This window comes from Coffea arabica, chromosome 1c (assembly GCF_036785885.1).
Source record: "Coffea arabica cultivar ET-39 chromosome 1c, Coffea Arabica ET-39 HiFi, whole genome shotgun sequence".
NCBI lineage: Eukaryota > Viridiplantae > Streptophyta > Magnoliopsida > Gentianales > Rubiaceae > Coffea > Coffea arabica.
The window spans coordinates 2,053,773-2,075,762 of record NC_092310.1 but is presented as its reverse complement, the minus strand read 5'-3'; the positions used below and the strand labels follow the sequence as shown (position 1 = coordinate 2,075,762).

Below are 21,990 nucleotides of genomic sequence, written 5' to 3'. Positions count from 1 at the left end.
ACCACCATTAGCATGCTATGCACTTTACTTTTCAAAATTTTCTTCTGCTTCTTTCCATGTAGCTTCCTTAAATGGTTTTTGAAACATAAAAGAAAAAAAGAATTGTTATTTGTTGGGTATTAGAGGTATAATATGAGAAATTTTATCTTAGGCTAGATCAACTATTTCACACGTCAGCAGTTAGTTTTTAACTAATGAAATTATTCTAAATAAGATCGTGGACCTCATTAATTTCACTTCACTATCAAATGAAATCGTTGAGCCGTTATTTCTCTAATTTGTATACTATCAAATCATTCAAAAACTAATTACTATACTTGTCAAATAGCTAGTTTAGACTGTAATAAGATTTTATACCTTAATATAGAAGTAAATCATCTGGATATTACAAAAGCTCTCTTCCTTTTCGCTCTAAAACTCATTTTCTCTTCCTTCTCTCTAAAACTCCTCCAATTAAATCTAGAAGTTAGATCTAAATTTTTCTTTAGACTTGAAATAGTTTTTATCAGATTTGACTATTCATCTATCGAAAGACATGGATATAGATTCGTTGAATTGTACTGACATTCATTTGATGGAAGATATTCTTGGAATTTCAACGTTATGGTCAAATTTATAGATTTTTTTAATCTGTTATATTATTTGATTTTCAGATCTATATAAATCTATGTCACGTTTGATGTATTTGCTGCCATTAGTACAAATATTGGAATGAAATGTCTTGTTATAAAAAAAAAAATCATGTTTGATGAAGCCTTTTCGCATTCACCCATTAGTAATTGAAGGCTTGAAGTTGCTCGCATATTGGTATAACTTAATTGGCTTAACATAGTTTGGCTAATGGGTGCCAATTTGACACTCATTCAGAGTGGTTTATGCGTTAGTCTTTTAAAAAAATGTAGTTAATACGAAAAAGCATATAATACAAGGAGTACATTGATTGTGATTGTGTGTATTAACATAATAAGTTATGCTAATTTAAGTATGTCAACGAGTGCCCATAATAAATACCGGATTAATATGTTTTATTATATTTCTTTCAATTTCTTACTTCTAGTGATGACTCTAGATCTGTATTAATGCTGAAGTTAGGCATAAGAAATAAGCAAAACTTCTTCTCTGATCTTCAATTGAAAGCTGTTGTAGCATATATGGTTGAGGATTTATGAGCTACGGCCGAACCTGCGCAACCTCCTCAAATATTTTAGCAAAGAAAAATCTCGTGTGTTCTTTGTTCTGAGTCTTGGCCTCCCGATTCTAATGTTACCTCCCGATTCTAATGAAGTTCAAAAAATTTTTTGTTTATCTTCAATTCAAATGTTTTGGTTAAATATCGTTTATATGCATTACAAGCATGAGTTAGTTTGTTTATGTGATAATCAATCTATAAATCACCATCGCACTGTGGTTGATTTTTTTTAGATAAATTTCTAAAGCAGTCAGGCTGAATAATTGTTTAGGCCTCTATTGCCGAACTTCATTTCAGAATACAAGTTTGAAGCAAATCCACATTTCAAGTTATTCTTTGCCAGAGTTCATCCACATTTCAAGGTATTAACACAAGCAAGGAATATAATGTGGGGTACTCATTGATGGCAAATTGGACTCTGCATCTTGATTATGCAAAGTTGAAAAGGCTCAATGCTCAACAATATCAGAATCTGAATTACAAAATAATTAGAAGCCTAATAGATTTTTGTATTGAGACACAAATTATGTTCTAATTAGTTCATCTTTCAAGGATTAACGAATGAAATATGGAATAAAGATGAAGCCCTCAATGGAATTGGAATAAAGATGAAGGCCCCAGCAAGAAAGTTAAAGTGAAAATCCCAAGCCAGGAATTTCCATTTCAAAGCATCCAAGTTTCCCAAGAAACTTAAAGTGAAGATGCCAAGCAAGGAATATATATTTCCGTTGCCAAGGAAGGCATCCAAGTTAAGAATAACTCTGCACTTTTAAGCGACCAAATACCAATGCTCTCCTCTTTTTAACCACTCGTAACATTACCAATTTCTGGCTGCTAAAACCTCCCATTTTGAAAAACCATCTTGATCTCAAGACTGAATCCAAGTTATTCAAAAAAAAAAAAATGGCCGATCCCGTCATTAGTGCCACTATTCAGGTTGCCTTGGAGACGGCAGTATCTCTTGCCACTGACAGGATTGGTATGTTAGTTGGCTTCAAGAAGGATGTGGCCAGCATGACACGTACTCTCCGCTGGATCAATGCTTTCTTGGCTGATGCTGAGGAAAGAAAACAAAACCAGGACCGGGTAGTGCAAGAATGGTTGAAGAGTCTCGAGGAGGTGGCTTATGAGGCGGACAATGTGTTGGATGAGCTCCACTATGAATCCCTTCGTCAACAGGTGGAGTCCCGAAACCGACACAAGCTCAAGGTATGCTGCTTCTTCTCCTTCTCTAACATTAATCTTGCTTTTCGTTGGAGAATGGCTTCTAAGGTCAGAGACATCAAACTTAAGTTGAATGGCATCTATCAAGACGCCCATGGATTGGGACTGGTCAGTAGGGAAGTCTTGACGGCTGCCCTCCCTGCTGCTCCTGCTGTTGGAGACACAAGAAATCGGCAGACTGACTCTGTTCTTGTTCCAATAATTGGAAGAGCCGATGATGAATCAAATATAGTGAAGATATTGTTGAGCCCGTCTAAGAAGGTTGTTTCTGTTCTTCCCATAATTGGTATGGGAGGTCTAGGCAAAACAACTTTGGCTAAATCGATATACAACAAGCAGCAAATTGATGCGCACTTTAACAAAAAGATTTGGGTTTGTGTATCGAAAAAAGTTCCAATAGTTGAGCTTTTCAAACTCATATTAGTGCAATTGACGGGAGAAAAGGTTGAAGTAGATGATAGGAATGTCGTCGTTGGAAAAATTGGGAATCAACTAGGGGGAAAAAGATATTTCCTAGTGCTTGATGATGTGTGGGATGATGATGAGGCATTGTGGGATGACTTTTTCACCACCTTGAAGGGGCTCAATCCAACCAATGGAAGTTGGTGTCTTGTCACTACTCGTTTAAGGATGATGGAAAATGAAGCCTATCCATTAAGAAAACTACCTGATGATCATTGTTGGTCTATCCTAAAAGAAAAAGTAGTTGGAGGGGAAGAAGAAACTGATGAACTAAAAGCAATTAAAAAGAGAGTAATCAAAAGATGTGATGGTCTACCATTGGCTGCAAGTGTAATCGGAGGTCTATTATCTTTAAAGAGAAAAGAGGAGTGGCGATCAATTTTGGAGAATAGGCTTTTGAGTGGAGATGGAGATCGTGTGATGCAAATACTGAAGTTTAGTTTTGATAATTTGCCATCTCCATACATTAAGAAATGTTTTGCATATTGTTCTATATTTCCCAAGGATAGTGAGATAGAAAGGAATATGCTCATCGAACTTTGGATGGCAGAAGGTTTCCTCCAAGCAGATCTCAACAGCCAAATGATGATGGAGGAAATTGGAATGAATTATCTGAGAATTTTATTGCAAAGTTCGTTGTTTGAAGAAACAAGAAATTATCAGGGAACATGTTATAAGATGCATGATCTGGTCCATGACGTTGCAGAGTCAATGTCGAAGTCTACCAAAATCATTAATGATAGGGATACACGTGTAGCAGACAAAGGTGATCAGATTCGTTACCTTGCAATAGACTCATCTGGTGGCAGAGAAGACAGAGAAAAACTTCTGGAGAGTCTATCAACTTCGCTTCATACATTATTCATCGTAAATGGTGACTTATCTGGTGATATGTTAATGAAGTTGAAGAACTTGTATGTTTTGAATTTGTCTCGTACAAGAACTCGAGAGCTACCAGTCTCAATTGGCAAACTGATACATTTGCGGTACGTTAACCTTGAGTGGTCTTCAATCAGTATTTTGCCGGACTCCCTTTGCAAGCTTTATAATCTGCAGACATTGACGCTAATTGACTCAGATGTTAAACATCTTCCGAAGGGGATGTGCGATTTGATTAGCTTGAGACATCTCCACTATTACATAAGTGATAATGAAGAATTTCAAATGCCGCTAGAGATGGGAAGGCTGACTTGCCTTCAGACGCTAGAGTTCTTTAATGTGGGTCGAGAGAAGGGTCGACGAATTGGAGAGCTTGGAAGCTTGAAGAACCTCAAAGGCAAATTGAGGATACGCAATCTGGAACTAGTGAAGGATAGAAAAGGAGCTGAAAAAGCAAATCTATTTGAAAAGGCTAATCTATTTGAGCTGGAACTTAAGTGGGCCCCTGTTCGAGAAGGCGACGACTACAATGACGAAGATGTGTTAGATGGCCTTCGACCCCACCAAAATTTGGAGGAGTTGGTAATTTGGTATTTTATGGGCAATCAATTTCCTCGATGGTTAATGGATTTGCCAACAACAACAACACCTCCCAAGTTAGCGTGTTTGGAATTTAATCGCTGCAACAGATGCAGAGAACTCCTTCCCCTGCAAAACTTTACGTCTCTTAAAGAGCTGCAGATTTATAATTGCAATGGGTTGACGAATCTGCCAGGTGACATGCTACACTCTTGTGCCTCTCTCCAGAAGCTTCGAGTGGTTGGTTGCGACAATCTTATCTCCTTTCCGCTTGATTTGCAACAAACGCCTTCTCTCATGGAGCTGGAATTACGGAAGTGTCCCAAACTGAAAACAAGCATGACGCCCAAAGGATTTGGTTTCCTAACCAGCTTAAGGGATCTTACAATTGGTCCCTTCTCAGATGACGGTGATGATCATGAAAATTCTTTAATTTACAATGAATTTGATTGGTCTGGATTGATATCCTCCTCTTCGTCATCCGCACTCCGTGAATTAGAATTATATGGGTTGCCACACATGGAGTCCCTGCCACATCAGATCCAATACTTGACCACTCTGACGTCACTAACGCTACTTGACTTTGGAGGTATAAAAGCTCTGCCAGATTGGTTCGGAAACTTTGCGGCTCTTGAAGACGTGCACTTATGGTTTTTCAAAGAGCTTCGACATCTACCCTCTGAGGATGCCATGAGAAGTCTCACCAAACTAAAAGTTCTGCAGGTTTATGGTTCTCCTCTGTTAAAAGAAAGATGCACTCCTGAGAGCAGCGGCCCGACTCCCAGTGGTCCAAAGTTTCTCACATTCAACTCCTAGAAATAAGTTGATTAATAACCAACTTTCACCTTTGGATCAAATTCAATCAAGTAAGATTGCCTTCAATAACCACTTTCTTAATTTGCTTTACAATCAATCTCCCCTTCTCTTCACCTCCCCCTCTGATTAACCTTCTCGTGAGAAAACCTAAAAAAGTCTCCCTTTCGTGGTTATTTTCACAATTTTCTCTTCTCCCTTTTTATCGTCCTATTTATTATCTTTCAAAGCTGCGGCATTAGCATTTCTTATCAGGTCCAAAATATTGGTGCTCTTCATTTACTCCTTACAACATAATACTCTTCTAACCTGTTCATATTCTGTTCTATGCTTTGTTTTTGTAGGATTGATAGAAGAATAGCTTCACGAACAGAGGTCAGAATTTTGAAGCTTCTTCAGCACCGTCTATATGGCTAGAAGAACTCAATAACTTTTGGCCTGCGTTTCCTACAAATAGTTTATCAACGTTTAGAACAACTAGCAGTCTAGTCTCGTTTATTTTACATGGTCTGCTTCTGTGGATTTTAAGCTGTTATTGCTAAAGTCATCTCACTCTGTTTAAAATTGTAATTCTAAGGGGACTGAACTTTTACCTCTTGATAATGAACTTGCATACTTATCTGAACTATTTGACTGGTAATAGCTCCATCGGAGTCGTATATGATGGTTTTCTGGCTCACTTCTCCTTGATTTTGGCTTTTGAACCATGAATACAATGGAAAATTGCGAAGTTTTCGCAGCTGTTGGTCATTACTCTCATGTTTTGGTTCAAAATTTCTGGTAATTTTAGATATGCCTCTCGTCTTTCACTACTCAATTTTGACTTTTAACCACTGGTAATGTAAAACAAAAGAAATCTTGTCGTCAGGAAAATAATATTTAATATTTTGTTATAAAACTTCTCTTTTTTCAGTGTTTTAAACAAAAACTATTATAGTTTCTATGGCACTTCCGGTACTTGTAGACTAAGCAGAAAATTTTGATATCTTCTTACTGATTTAGGTTAGAAAAGCACAACAGAAACAAATACTGATTTGGCTTTCTGAATAATTGACTAAAAAAATGTCATGCAATTTCCAGTTAGCCTTATGATTTGCTATGTGAAATCCTGAATCTGAGTTTTCTGTTTTGCAGTGACTGTAGCCTTAAAGCTCAGTCGGGAACCCTGATGGCTCGTAATTACTGTAGGCTTCTCACTCTTGAAAATCCTCTCTTCCCTTGACAGTATATCAACTCATAATTGAAGCAACACAGAGTAGGTCTGCCAAGTTGGATGCAGAGACAGTCCTTTCAATCACTTCATCATGATTGAAGGTTACAGGTAAATTTTATCAATTAATGAGAATAAGCACAATATTTCGTAACCTTTTCCACTAGTAAGCCATGCATGGCTCCATATCAATTAATGAAACTGAACAATCTTTTTGGTTAATTTCTAATGTTAAATTGGTATTCCTCACTTTCTATCACATATTATTTGCTGATGCAAAGATCAAACATAGCAAATGGAGGCTTAATTCAATACCATGTTTTGGGGATGAAACAAACGCACCAATGTGGGGTGGAATTGAGCATTTAGTTTTGTTTATCATAGTATGTCAGTTAATGTCCTTTGTACGTTCTACATCAGCACACTCTCTTTAAATTTGTGATTTCACCAGGATGAAATGGTTGCTCACTCTAAAGTTTCCCCAGTTGAAAATGAATTGGATGTTTTAGATTCGGTATCACATGCAGCAATTCGAGAAACCTTTTCTACAAGACTTTAAACCAGCAATTCTCTGCTGCGCGTCTTTCTCCTGCACTTAACGAGCAGATTTTTGTGGTCTCTACCCTAGATGAACTTAGATTAGATTTATGTCTGGTATTAATTAATTTTTGGTTTGCATTTCCTACAAGTTACCCATCAATATGAAATAAGCACTAGGAGTTTCGTTTTGTTGATTTTATATATATGCTTTTGTGGATGTAAGATGTGATTGCTAAAGTGATCAGCTCCCTAACTTATGATTCTAGTGGGAGTAAATAGTTGCTCCAAAGTTTAATCACCTCTTGAAGGCGCATTTATCAAGCTTCTTGAACCATTTGATTAGTGATTTGTTCGATAATCTCGTAGATGATGGGTTTCTGTCTCACTTTTCCTTGGTTGTGATTTTCTAGCCAAAAAGACTCCAGGAGTTTCCAAAGCTGTTGGTTGTCAAACTACTTTTTGGTTCTAAGAGTCCGGTGAGGTCAGATATACTACTCTTGTTTTACTATTCAATTTTTACTTTTAAATACTTTGATTCTGATTATATGACAACTAAAACTTGAGAAATCTTCTCCTAATGTAGAAGTTTTTTGGAGCAGCCACAGAAGATGTCTGTTCATGCAATAAAGCTGCATGGACTCTGGCGTAGTTAGTCAAGACTGTCAAGCATACTTGCTGCTCGCTGCTACTTGCTGCAATTGTTTCATCCGCTGTGATGAAGGCTATTAAGCTCATCCCACCTTCTATACTTGCTGGTTGCTCCTTTCTTCATGGTAAGTTCTTTTTTTAGTGTTTCAAATACAACAAAAATGTCATGCAACTATGTGTTGGCCTTATTCTTGACTACATGTTGTCCCGAGTTTCTTGAGTTTTTGTGTTTTGCAGTGATTTTAAGTTCAAAACCTTCATAGCTCTTACTATCCTTGGTACATTATTAAAAGTCGTATGATCCCTTGCTGAACCAGATCCTGTTTCAATCAGATCAGATGAAAACATCCAGGATGGAATTCTCTTTTGCTCTCTGCCTTGGATGGCTAAAGCCGGAGATCTTCCTTGTCGGCTGGTGATTTTAAACTGTCCAACCATTCAGCAATTTGTAGACATGTTGATGAGGTGTTCTTTTACCTCTTTTGGAACTCAATTTGCCATATCTTCCGTGCTGCTTGTAGTTCAAAGTAGCCAGTATTTTGCAGCAGAAAGATGTGGATTAGCTGAACCCTGATAGGTGCTTGCATCCTTCTTGAAGTTGTATCTTAGCTCTATAACAGGCAACATATTTTTTCTCAGTGTTCTGCAGTTGACTACATGATACTTTTCCATTGCTCCTTGTATCTGTAAAGCTCAGACAGGACTCAGAGCACAAAGAATCAGTTGAGCCCTTCTATATGTGTTAATTTGAGAGCAATTTAGAAAACTGAATTGCTAAGGCACCAATTTTTATTCAAGAAAGGATCCCACTTGGTGGATGGGAACGGTGGAGAGATGAAATTATGGAAATCAATTGAACAGGATTATATAGGAACATATAACGTCAACCTTACTTCATCAAGCTGACATTTTACATAGCATCTATCTGCAAAATTACTTCTATGCGAACTTGTCTCCTTTTACGTCAATATTGTTCCATGAAGCAATAATGTGACATGGATCTTACACATCTTGGCCTCAAATCATTTTCATTGTAGTTACAATTAAAGCATTTCTACCTTTCTATGCCTCTAAGACTTTGATGGCCAATATAAGTAAATCATGTCATATCTGTATCAGTACGGAATGTAGTGGTAATATTTTAACTAGTTACCTAAAAGTAATAAAAACTAACTTCTCAGAAAGAAAGAAGGAAGGGAATCTGTTTGTTGCACAAAAATTTCAGATGAACTTATTTCTCCACAAAAGGGGGGGGGGGGGGGAGGGGCTATTTTCCTCCTGTAGAATGTTTTGGATATCTACTTTTTTCATGTGAATTTATAATATATAAATAAACAAGTAGAGGAAATGACAATTCGAAAAATAATAATATAAAAATATCATTCAACCCAGGAATTTCTTGCAAATTAGCCTAGTCATTGGGAGTTTACGAGCAAGGCTGACAGGTGCCGAACCTGTGCAATAATAAATACCTGCTCAAATAAAATACAAATTCTGTATATAGCGGTGAGCAGGGTCGAATCCACAGGGACTGGGGATAATTTAATTTCTTCTCAAGTTCCAGATATGGGGGGTTTTTAAAAATGAGAGTAACTAAATTACTTGGAATAAATAAAATAAAATAACTACAACTCAAATAACTAATTATCACAATAAAAATAATAATGGACGAACTCTAGCCAAGAGACAACTTCGGAGATGGTTCACTTAATTCGATCACAGATGCAAGGATTATTCCAGTTACTATCTGATAAATTAGTTATAGTTGTCATACATGCGATAAACAACCAACTCTTCCTCAATTTGTCGATAGCCAAGGTACGACCGTTGACTATTTCTCTAATCAGGAAACAACCCTAGGTACGACCATAGAAGTTTAATTCCCTAATTGCATGAATAATTAGAAGAGCCTAATTCTAACCAATCAACACGCTACGAGGGTCTCTTTAAGTTAGCCTGTCTATCTCCCTGACACAAACCCAATCATGCCAGTTACCACCAGTTTAGAATAATTAAACAATTATGGATTTAACTACCCTAATTGGCTTCAGGTTATTGAATTAATCTAGAATCCGGGCCCTGGATAATCAAATAACAAAACAACCATATGAACATAAAGCAGAAGATAGACAAATACCAGTGAATAATGGAAATATATAAAAACCAATTCGATCTCACAAATTTAGTAGAACCAAATCCTCCGTTGTTCTTGACTAGAGTGGCGAAATTAGTTCATGTTTGATGAACTAAACCCACCAGAAATTGCGGCAATAGCTGCGACCTTCGTATCCATGAATTAGGCAAATTCAATTCGCTCAAATCAATAAGAAAAGTAAGCTACAGGAGTTGATTGATTGCTTGTACTCTTGGCTAACATTCGAAGGAAGACAAGGAACTACTAAAAGCTAAAAAGAAAGAAAAGTCAAAAGAAACTAAGCTAAAGGACAAAAGAAACTAAGAAGAGAGTCACTGCTCTTCCTCTGCGCAACTCCTATTCCAATTAGCCTATTGCTCCTGTGCGGCAGAAGAAGAAGCCCCCTTTTTCCTGCATAATTTTCCTATATAAAGGAATACTCCTTGCGGCGGCTCCTGTGCAGGAAAGTGAAGACTTCGGCCCAATTCGCCCAACAAGGGTTCACGTTTGTTGTTCCAAAAATGCCCCTAGAATAAGCTCTATCATCTGGACTCTTTTCCTGCCAAATTAGCACCTGTTATTATATTTTCGTTCTACTCCCTGAAATAAATGTAAATTACGAAAAGTGAGTAGAATCTAATAATTAATTCACATCAGGTCAAGTAATAGGGGAAATTAATAATAAAATAAGTGAATGAATTGCAACCTATCAATTCCCCCCACACCTAAACCATGTTTGTCCTCAAGCATAAGAATAGTAAACAGATACCAAAATGTGATAATGACCATTGCTCTATCTACCAAATTGCCAAGATATCAAGAAAAATAATAATCAAGCACCAATGATCAAGTCCAAGAAATATCACTTCGGTTAGCTTCTAAACCACAAACTCCTCTAATTTCAAGTTAACTAATATAAGAAAAAGGAATGACGCACAACATTTATCAGCAAGTGGTCCAACTATTAATCAAAATCTCAACATTAAATCCATAATTCGGCAAGCTGACTAACACAACCTTCACTTTTTTTTTTTTGTTTTTTTTTGTTTTGATTGATATTTTTTCTCTTTTTTCTTTTTTTTTTGTTTTTTTTTTGTTTTGATTCTTTCTTTTTTTTTCCAATAGTAACAAAAGACTTAGTCGCTAGCCATTTAAGCCTTTTGACGCGAACTCCAACATTGGCCAGATGAAAGAGCCCGGTTACTCAGCTTCTATCGCCACGTGACCACGTATTCATAGGAATTACTACCTTTTGACGCTAGAATCAACACTTTTAGGTGCATATCCCCGGTTACTCAGTAGTAACTAATAGCGGAGTACAGTCAAGTTTATTCATAGCTAAAAATAAAAAAAACTCAATATAACACAAGAACCAAAAGAAAACTTGCATCAGCTAGCCTCATGTTCAAACATGGAGAACTAAAGTTAATAACCGGACCAATTCACATGAAAATGCCAATAATCATTCCCTATGTCTAGGAAAGTTAACCAAAAATTATAAGAGCCACATAATCACTGATATTCACCAAAGGAATGCTCTTGGATTCAACCACATTAACTCGACACATTTTTATTATTAAAACTTGGCAAAAGTAGAAATAGGGGCAACAATCCAACATCAAATTTGGCAGTCATAGGAGAGCTAGACAGATAAATGACAAAATGTAAACGAAAACTAGACAAATAACAGACTAAAAATAAAAGAAAAATATCTGAAAACTAAGAACTAGAAAAAGAAACTAGCAAAGAAACTAGCATAGCTGTCCCCCCCACACCTAGATCCTACATTGTCCTCAATGGAGGGAATAAAACAATTAAAGTGAAGAGGACAAAGAAACTTCCCTCTCGAGTGGCTAAGGGTATTTGGCAGCTGCGGAGGGAAACCAATGTGGTGAAGTACATGCCCCAGTTCTGAGACATCATAACTCAATTCAACCAGCAAATGCACAACTCTGTCCACCCAAAATCTCAACAAAGTCTCCAAGTGGATAGTTAATTTTCAACTCAGAAGCGGCAATTCCAGCAATAGTAGTATAGAAAGTAGACAATAACCACACAATCACAAGTTTTTCCTTTTTAATCAGGCAGCCAACCAATTGGAAATAACAAATGCTAATCAAAATACCCCAACCAGTACCACTGGTGCAAAACGTAGTCCAAAATCAATGAAATAGATATAACCGAGCAGAGTAAATGCTACCTATGGCCCCCAATGGATCAGCTAACAGTAGAAGCTATACAATGCCACACTCGCAACAGATACTCCAACAAAGGCAGCAAATGAACTCATTTGCAACGACTACGGAAGGCAAGTGAAATCAAGAGACTAAACACACCCAGTAAACCAAAATTAGTTAACCAACTTCAAGAAGCGATACAAGGGTCACAATGCCCTTCCGATTCAACAAACAACCCAGAAATTTGCGCTACTACAGTCCTAACAATTCAAGCAATAAGCCCCAATATTTATCCAGTAACCAGTGAATAATTCCGAATCTCCAAAGAAAGTCAACATAGGGCTAAAAGTATAATGGACAAAGCAATCAGCGGGACCCCAGATTTATAATAGAATATCTCGTGAAGCAGCATTGGAAACAATGGACAGACCACTCCCAACAATTGAAGTAAATTCGTCCAATTTCAACAGGCAACACAAATGCCACAAATTCCACCCAATTCAACTACAGGAATCATCCAATCACCCCAAAATTGCAACAAGTGGCTCCAGATGGCCAATTAAATGCACAACTTCACCCACCCCAAAAGAATTAGCAATTCCAAGCTAGAATAATCTAACCAGTACCACTGGTGGAAATCACCCAAATATGCATAAGCTACTACCAAATATCACCGACTAACACTGAGAAATTGGGGGGCAAGTGTCGAATACCTCCACTGGGACTACCCCAGGCGGCAGACAGAGAAGCGGCGTTGAAGTTGGTGGTGGATGGCTGCGTCCGTGCGCAGAGCATGGCTGCTGGACAGAGGCTGCTGCACGTCCCTGTGGGCTCGTCGCCACTTGCGGAGGGAGTCGCGTGGGGCTTTAGCAGCGGCGGCGCAGAGGCTGGGCCGCGGCTTAGTGGCGCGCCGGGGTCGCGGGCTGCGCGCGATCTGGTGGAGAGCAGCGGAGAGCGGCGGCGGGGCGCGCGATTGAGTTGAGGAAGGGGGTGGCACGCGGTGGAGTTTGAGATGGCGGTGGGCACGAGCGGCGGACAGAGCGAACAGAGGAGAAGAAAGAAAGAAAAGAGAAAGAAAGAAAAAGAAAGGAAAGAAAGAAAAGAAAAGAAGGAAAAAAACTTTTTTTTTTGTTTGTTTTTGTTTTTGTTTTTTCTTGATAATTGAGAAATTTTTTTTTTTTTTTTTTGATAATTGAGAAACCTAGCTACGGTTGAAAAAAATTTCTCTCTCTTTTTTTTTTTTTTTTTACCTTTCCCGCGAACGTGACGCGGGCACGCCATGCGGGCAAGAGAGCTCCCAGAAGTTTCTGCTCGTGAGCTATCTGCACGTCACCACGCGGGCACGTCATGAGGGCAAGAGAGCTCCCAGAAGTTCAGAAATTCCTGATCGTGAGCTTCCTGCACATCATCACGCGGGCACGTCATGAGGGCAAGAGAGCTCCCAGAAGTTCAGAAATTCCTGATCGTGAGCTTCCTGCACATCATCACGTGGGCGCGTCATGGGTGAAGGTCACTTACAAATCAGCAAAGACGAAGATCAACACCCAAAATCAGTCAAATTAAAGGGAAAACAGATTTAAACTATGTCACTAAACCAATAAGCAATTGAAAGAAACAATTGGGTTGCCTCCCAATGAGCGCCTTTCTTTAATGTCTTTGGCTAGACATTATCATGTTTTGCTCATGGAGGATAGAATCTTGTGGCTCGCTTCAATGGTTCATCTTCAACGTGATCCTGGTAACCCTCATAGATGGAGTAATTCTTGGGCACACGAGTTACGGGATTCCATGGACTAGTAAATGGCGCTAAACAAGTCAACAATGATCTGCATTCTCTACTCACTCCTCCATCACACACATTCATTGGTTCAAGATATTTTGCCATCTCCACTCTTAACTTATTCCTGTCATGAAATATTAAATTTTCTGGTATAATAAAATCAATTTCAGTAACAGGAGTTGAAGAATAGGAGTCAGGAAAATATTGATTAAGGAGTGGAGAAGATGTCACCGCATTTGGAGATTGTTCACTGGAATCGTTCACTTGAATGAGTTGATCCTGGAGTCTCATTTCTTGCACTTCAGCTTCCTTTTCAACTGCATCTTTAAATCCGTTTTCTTGAAACTCTTGCAGTTCCATGTCATTTGGCCGGACAATTGCACTCTCATCTTCCTCAAGATTGATATTGGTTTGTGAGGGCAATTCTTCAAGGTGAGCCTCTAATCGCTCTATCCTGGCTGTCAATTGACGCAGTTGATCCGCCAGGTCGCGACAGCCCGCTTGTGTCTTCTGATGAAATCGATTTAGGCTCGCTTGTGTCTCCTGATGAAATCGATTTGAATTAGCAATTAGTAAACCTATCATTTCTTCAAGAGACATACCTGACACGGAGGACGATTGCTGAGACTCTTGCTGTTGAAAATCCATTGGCCCGGTCGCATAATCAAAATTGGAATTATCCCACCATCCTTGATCATACCCGTTTGAATAAGGGTCATACCACGTTTGATATTGGGGTGGAAAATCTCCAAAAGTATCAATTGGAACGCTTAGATTATCTTGAAATGCGGGGCATGTGTTAGTTGAATAACCTGAATCAAAATAAGTTCCACAATTTGCAACAGCCCATTGATCATTAGGAAAAACATGAGTTTCATAACCCCATTCAGGAACAAAGTCCAGTCTATCATCAAAATATGGAATGTTAGCAGCCATAAACTATATATAAAAAAAAGGGAAAAAAAATAAATTAAAAATGAAAACAAGGTGAACTCGAAAAGAAACAAATTAATCTGACACCAGTCCTCGGCAACGGCGCCAAAAATTGACAGGTGCCGAACCTGTGCAATAATAAATACCTGCTCAAATAAAATACAAATTCTGTATATAGCGGTGAGCAGGGTCGAATCCACAGGGACTGGGGATAATTTAATTTCTTCTCAAGTTCCAGATATGGGGGGTTTTTGAAAATGAGAGTAACTAAATTACTTGGAATAAATAAAATAAAATAACTACAACTCAAATAACTAATTATCACAATAAAAATAATAATGGACGAACTCTAGCCAAGAGACAACTTCGGAGATGGTTCACTTAATTCGATCACAGATGCAAGGATTATTCCAGTTACTATCTGATAAATTAGTTATAGTTGTCATACATGCGATAAACAACCAACTCTTCCTCAATTTGTCGATAGCCAAGGTACGACCGTTGACTATTTCTCTAATCAGGAAACAACCCTAGGTACGACCATAGAAGTTTAATTCCCTAATTGCATGAATAATTAGAAGAGCCTAATTCTAACCAATCAACACGCTACGAGGGTCTCTTTAAGTTAGCCTGTCTATCTCCCTGACACAAACCCAATCATGCCAGTTACCACCAGTTTAGAATAATTAAACAATTATGGATTTAACTACCCTAATTGGCTTCAGGTTATTGAATTAATCTAGAATCCGGGCCCTGGATAATCAAATAACAAAACAACCATATGAACATAAAGCAGAAGATAGACAAATACCAGTGAATAATGGAAATATATAAAAACCAATTCGATCTCACAAATTTAGTAGAACCAAATCCCCCGTTGTTCTTGACTAGAGTGGTGAAATTAGTTCATGTTTGATGAACTAAACCCACCAGAAATTGCGGCAATAGCTGCGACCTTCGTATCCATGAATTAGGCAAATTCAATTCGCTCAAATCAATAAGAAAAGTAAGCTACAGGAGTTGATTGATTGCTTGTACTCTTGGCTAACATTCGAAGGAAGACAAGGAACTACTAAAAGCTAAAAAGAAAGAAAAGTCAAAAGAAACTAAGCTAAAGGACAAAAGAAACTAAGAAGAGAGTCACTGCTCTTCCTCTGCGCAACTCCTATTCCAATTAGCCTATTGCTCCTGTGCGGCGTCCGCCGCACCAGAAGAAGAAGCCCCCTTTTTCCTGCATAATTTTCCTATATAAAGGAATACTCCTTGCGGCGGCTCCTGTGCAGGAAAGTGAAGACTTCGGCCCAATTCGCCCAACAAGGGCTCACGTTTGTTGTTCCAAAAATGCCCCTAGAATAAGCTCTATCATCTGGACTCTTTTCCTGCCAAATTAGCACCTGTTATTATATTTTCGTTCTACTCCCTGAAATAAATGTAAATTACGAAAAGTGAGTAGAATCTAATAATTAATTCACATCAGGTCAAGTAATAGGGGAAATTAATAATAAAATAAGTGAATGAATTGCAACCTATCAAAGGCCTTGTATTGGAAGTTTCATGTCTATTGCCTGCAATTCTGTGATGTTGTAGCTGGCTCTGAATTAGTTTATAATGAAAATTTTGTTCCACACTGATCATATTGCTGTGCCTTCTTTTGGATGTGTAGTCCCCCCTTTCATTGCTATTGCTTGACTGCAACAATTGCTGTCATTTCTCAAACCTCCGATATTTGGCTATTCGTGTTGAATGTCGTTATGTTGGACTAAATGTTATTTTCATGCCTCCCTGTATGATGCCCTTCTTGAAGGGCGTGTGGCTGATTATGATTAGTTGATCATCTTTATAATCTCTCTGTCTCTTTGGCATTTTGGAATGGCTCTGCTCTTCACTCTTCACTCTTCACTATCTTCTCTGTTAATTCAATGAAACTAACAGCAACTTCCTGAATAATTCGTATAGATAAACTCAGGTTTGTATGGCATTAATCACAGCTTGTCATGCCTTATTTGTTGGATTCACTCTTTCATTTGAAGCATATTGACGTCTTGTGTCAAATAATCAAATATACAAGATTTTCTGAAGCAATCAAGAATCATCATATCTGATTCTTATTAGTCCATGTTGCAGTCCAGTTTCCTTCATCATATTTCTGCTCCTTACGCTAGTGGATTCTATGGATTGAAGTGGTAGCCATTTTCGATTCAGGGCATTACATGCGGCCAGTAGTACATTCATTCGTCTCAAATTAGCATCTCAATTCATTTTTTATGCGGATTCAGATCATAAACTCTTGCTACCATATGTATAGCTGGAATTGAACATCTTATTGCTTTGCTTGTGCTACAATTGCCAATGCCTAAAGGCCTCTCGGAGAAAATGTTGAGTTTTATTGCTGATTTGCCAGAAAAGGGAAGATAATGAGTTTATATAAAAAAATGAAAGCATTATGCCAAAGTATGTCTAAGCACAGAAAATTGTTTCAGGTTTAAGCAATAGAGTCATTGCTTCTACTTTCAGATTCTCAATGATCTGACCATTTTACTGAGTGAACATTCAACCGCTATGTACTTTCCTTGGGCCAAAATCAAATCGATTGACATTGCTTTTTTCTTGTTAGTTAGCCTGATTCTTAGTTGGACCTCTTTTTTTTTTGTAAAAAAATAAATAAATGAATACAAAAGTCTATCGTGTTTCACTGTAGTGATAACTAGAGTTGAAATCACTCAAATTCTTTCTTTCAAAAACAAAAAAAAATATTTGTCTAGGACCTAGAAATAATATAGAGAGTTTGAGATTGGTAGAACGTGGACTATATGCTCTACAAATAAAATTTGTCACTCATTAATAATCAGGGAGAGTTTATGTGTTTTTTGTGTCAATGAATATGTAATTTGAAGTCACAAAGCGTAATTATTTATCCGAGAATCAGAATGCAACACAGTTAGTGCGGAAAGGAAGAACTTTGACCCCTAACAAAGAAATTTTATTACAGTCACCGTCAATTATTTGGCGAGTTACAATCATTAGCATATGAAATTAATTAAACAAATAAGGAGTTCATAATCTTATTTGGATTGTATATGAAATTAATTGATTTCACAATCTTATTTAGAATATTTTCATTAGCCAAAAACCGACCGTTAATTGATCCGATAAAAATTCTTGCTCTGGCACTTGAGGGAACCAAACAAAATAAGATGCGCGCTCTAATTCTAATTCTTGAGGATCAGTAATTAAGACCAAATTATTATTCAAGTTGGGGAGGGTTGGGTGTGGGTGATAAGGTAGGAGGTGTTGTAAGTAAGGGATCCCGAGTTCAATTTTATCTTGGACATAAATGATTCTCCTCATAAATGCAACAATCGTTGAGATATTGTCCACAATCAAAATAATTGATAAAGTTAAAGTAAAAATGCCAATACAAAAGCATCCAAATTTGTCAAACAACCACAGCCATTTCAAAACATCCAAATAATATGTTTTAAGGAATCGATATGACAACACAAACAAGCGATTGAAATTAAGAAAAAAAACAAAGAATCCAAGCATTGGCCTTGGAAATTTTTTCAGTTAAAAACCAAGCAACTTCCCAACATTTAAGTTTGTGCTTTAGTTAAACTAACTCCTCAAAATTTTCAGCACTTCATTAAATATTGCACATAAAACGTAAACAACACATATTGAGTGTGAAAACTAATCATAAATAGGATAGGAGGCTAATAGAAGAGTTACGGTCTAAGATATGACTTGTTAAATTCCTTCTTTCAAGTTTGATTGATGCGCTAGAAAACTTCCTAAAGTATGAGAGAATATTTAAACAATTTTCACAAGTTAAAATGCAAACCATTTCTGGCCAATTACGTGATGTATGAAATGATCACTTTGCGGTCACTTTGTGGTCTCTTGATTTTGACCAAATTCTAAAAGTTTTTAAGCAAACAAAATATTACTCCAGTTATGCTGTTAGTCCAATTCCCAAGGATAGTTTGTAAGGCCAATTTATTATTCTTTTCAAATTTATTTCTGGATTAACAGATGACATGATTAATGTTGCCCATGTCACCACCCGTGATTGTCATTTCCCTTCCCATTTACCTGTGATTGTCACCACCTGTGGTTTTATTTTATTTCTCAAGAACTAGAAAAATGGGATGAATAATGTACCCAAAATCACAACATCATTGTCATTTTCCCCTTTTTTTTAACATTCTAATTGTTAAGGACAATAATTTCTTGTGCTTCTCGGGTCAGACCATCATTCTTTTCAGAATTTTTTGCACAAACAATAGAATGCCTCAGCAGTTTAAGAGTTGGCGCCTCAGCAAAGCATTCAACAAAAAATGCTCATTTCCTCCCTTTGAAACATCTAAATTCAGCAAAAGTGTATAAATATAGCGTAAGATAAAAGGTCTATTCCACTTCTAATTCCAATCCATTGTATATTGTATGCCAAAAAATAAATAATATATAATAAAGAAACTGCTCAAAATTTTCGCCACTTAAATTTCGTATATGGGACATGAATAAGACGTTTTGCGTCAAAATGTGAGTTCTTAATTCCTTCTTTGTAAGTTCAAAGAGCTAGAAAACTTTTGGAAATACGAGGGACTATTTTGACAATTTCACGAATGTAAAGAGCTAAGAAGAGCATCCAGTTGCTAGACAATTTAAATCGTTACATACCAAGTCTGCTTACTGATTCGACTTCAAATTTGAGGTATTTTCCACAACCGAAGGCCCCAGCTGGCGTTCTTCAATCAGAAACAGATGAAAACCTCAGCTAAGCATTGATTAACAAGGCCCAGTGAAATTGCCAACCAAACTTCTATTTCAATTAAAGGGATCCCAGTTTCTCAAAGATGTACTGCTGCAACACTTCTACACTTTGTGGAAAAGCAAAAAAGTTCAGGACTTTGAAGTCTCTGGGCCGTAAATAAATTCAAGGATTTTAAGCCATAGTGTTAGCGTATTCCTTTGCAGAAAGCCAACAAAATAAGGTGTACTTGTATATGTTTTAATTCTGATCCCCAAGGAATTAATACTATGTTTAATTGTCGGAGTCTCAATTATGATTGTCATTCTCTTTTGCTTTTTCTCTCTTATAAAAAATTATTGTGGACCTTTCATTTTTCAGCACAGTTTCTTGTCCTTCTTGGGTGGAATTTTCCACGACCAGGGGCCCCAAGCGTGTGGAATGTGGATCAAAAGCAGATGCAGAATCCCAGCAACCTCTATGTTTTCAACTGAAAATGCCAAGCAACTTCCGTTGCAAAAGCATCCGATCCAGTTTGTCAAAGAAGTGCAGCACCAAAAAATCCTCATAAGTCTTGTCACTTCCGTTTGAGTAAAGAGCAGTTCCTTTCTGCTTCTAGCTACAGCTAAAACCTACCGCTGCAAAAGAGTATCTTGATCTGAAGACTCGCCCAAGGAACAAAAAGAATGGCTGATGCACTTATTACTTCCACAATAAAGGTGGCACTGGAGAAGACACTTGCCCTTGCCAATGAAAGGATTGGCAAGTTATTCCAATTCAAGAAGGATTTGGAGACCCTGAGAGGATCCGTTGCCATGATACAAGCTGTCTTGGCTGATGCTGAGGAAAAGCAAACGCACGACCAGGCCGTGCAACTGTGGCTCCAGAGGCTGGAAGCCGTGGCGTTTGATGCTGAGAATTTGTTGGACGAGCTGAATTATGAAGCTCTTCATCGCCAACTCGTGGGCAAGGTACGCTCCTTCATCCTGTCCTCTGACATTAATATCGTTTTCCGATGGAGAATGGCCTCTAAGATCAGCGACATCAACAAGAAGTTGAATAAGATCAATAAAGAAGCGAATGATTTTGGACTGATCAGATTCCAAAGGGCAACTTTCCCCCCTTCTACAACTGCTAAAGTCACTCTAAATAGAGAGACGGATTCTATAGCTGGCCATTATGTTGTAGGAAGAGCTAAGGATGAAACAAGGCTGGTGGAGATTTTGCTAAGCTTGTCAGAAAATGCCGTTTCTGTAATTCCCATCCTTGGGATGGGCGGATTGGGAAAGACAACTTTAGCTCAATCTGTATACAACAATAGCCAAGTTGATAGCCATTTTGAGAAAAAAATTTGGGTTTGCGTGTCCGACAATTTTGAAGTGACAAGGCTTTTGAAAATGATTTTAGAATCACTCACGAGAAGAAATGTTGAAATAACCAGTAGGGATGTCATTGTCCAGGAAATTAGACAACAACTTGTGGGGAAAAAATATCTTCTTGTTCTTGATGACGTCTGGACTGAAAGCCAAATCTTGTGGGATGATTTTTTACGTTTGTTACGGGGCCTGAATGCAACTAATGGAAATTGGTGTGTTGTGACAACTCGCAAACAACAAACTGCATCCATTGTGGCCACACATGATCCTTATGTGTTAGGAAAGCTATCTGATGATGATTGTTGGTTTATCCTAACAGAGAAAGCCAATGCAGGTGGAGAAATTCCCGAAAAATTGCAAGTCATGAAAAAGGAAATTATAAAAAAATGTGGTGGCCTACCGCTAGCTGCAAGTGCAATGGGAGGTTTATTGCGCATGAAGGGAAAAGAGGAGTCGGAATTGATTTTGATGAATAAGCTTTCAAATTTGAGCGGAGATGAAGACAGTGTCATGAAAATACTTAAATTGAGTTTTAATTGTTTACCATCACCAGCCGTTAAGAAATGTTTTGCATATTGTTCTATGTTTCCTAAGGATACTGAGATGAAAAGAGATATGCTAATCGAACTTTGGATGGCAGAAGGCTTCCTTCAAGTAGATCTCAAGAACAAAACAATGGAGGAAATTGGAGAGTATTACTTGGAAATTTTATTGCAGAGTTCTTTGCTGGAAGAAATAAGAGACGGTTGGAGAAGGTGTTATAAAATGCATGATATGGTGCACGACGTCGCAAAATCAATAATGTCAAAGTGTACTAAAGTCATCAATTCGGAGACTGGTTCAGGAGACAATACTAAAATAATTTTATTTTTGACTAACTATTTATATAATTAGGTGGGCATAATACGACTTAATCACATGTTTCTTACAGAGATAATAATGCCCAAAAGTGATAGATAGATAAGAAACTTAAGTGGTCTTTTTCAAAGTTTTGTAGAAACTATTCAGATTTGGTGTTTTTTGCTAGGGGCATTTCTTTATAATCTCATAAATAAGTTCAAATCTGCATAATTGTTAAAGATCTGAATTGAAACTATCTTGATTATAAAAAATTGGTGCAAATAATATTTTCTAAATTTGAAATTGTAGAAAAATGGTAACTAAAATCAGAAGAAATTCCTCATATGAATTCGAATTGCAAACTATAGGTAGAAACTGCTTAATGATATTTTTCAATGTTTACTTTATAAGTATCCAATATAGCATTTCTACTTAATTGACTCGTTTGAACTATGG

At 37.5% G+C, this 21,990-nt stretch overlaps 2 protein-coding genes across 2 annotated transcripts; both read left to right on the top strand.

Annotated features, from left to right (window-relative positions):
- The first annotated feature begins 2,092 nt into the window (after positions 1 to 2,092).
- LOC113692679 (putative disease resistance protein RGA3) lies at positions 2,093 to 8,182 on the top strand. The gene is made up of 5 exons (XM_072083395.1): positions 2,093 to 5,199; positions 5,491 to 5,521; positions 6,281 to 6,467; positions 7,307 to 7,377; positions 7,480 to 8,182. Exon 1 carries the CDS (start codon positions 2,093 to 2,095, stop codon positions 5,147 to 5,149), a length of 3,057 nt encoding a protein of 1,018 aa, XP_071939496.1. The 3' UTR covers positions 5,150 to 5,199; positions 5,491 to 5,521; positions 6,281 to 6,467; positions 7,307 to 7,377; positions 7,480 to 8,182.
- An 11,822-nt stretch (positions 8,183 to 20,004) lies between these two features.
- Positions 20,005 to 21,588, top strand: LOC113737249 (putative disease resistance protein RGA1). Its single transcript, XM_027264533.2, has one exon. The coding sequence runs from the start codon at positions 20,005 to 20,007 to the stop codon at positions 21,586 to 21,588; it is 1,584 nt and encodes a 527-aa protein (XP_027120334.2).
- Positions 21,589 to 21,990: the final 402 nt, after the last annotated feature.

Coding starts and splice junctions, on each gene's coding strand:
- LOC113692679 (XM_072083395.1), top strand. CDS start 2,093: ATGGCCGATCCCGTCATTAGTGCCACTATTCAGGTTGCCTTGGAGACG.
- LOC113737249 (XM_027264533.2), top strand. CDS start 20,005: ATGGCTGATGCACTTATTACTTCCACAATAAAGGTGGCACTGGAGAAG.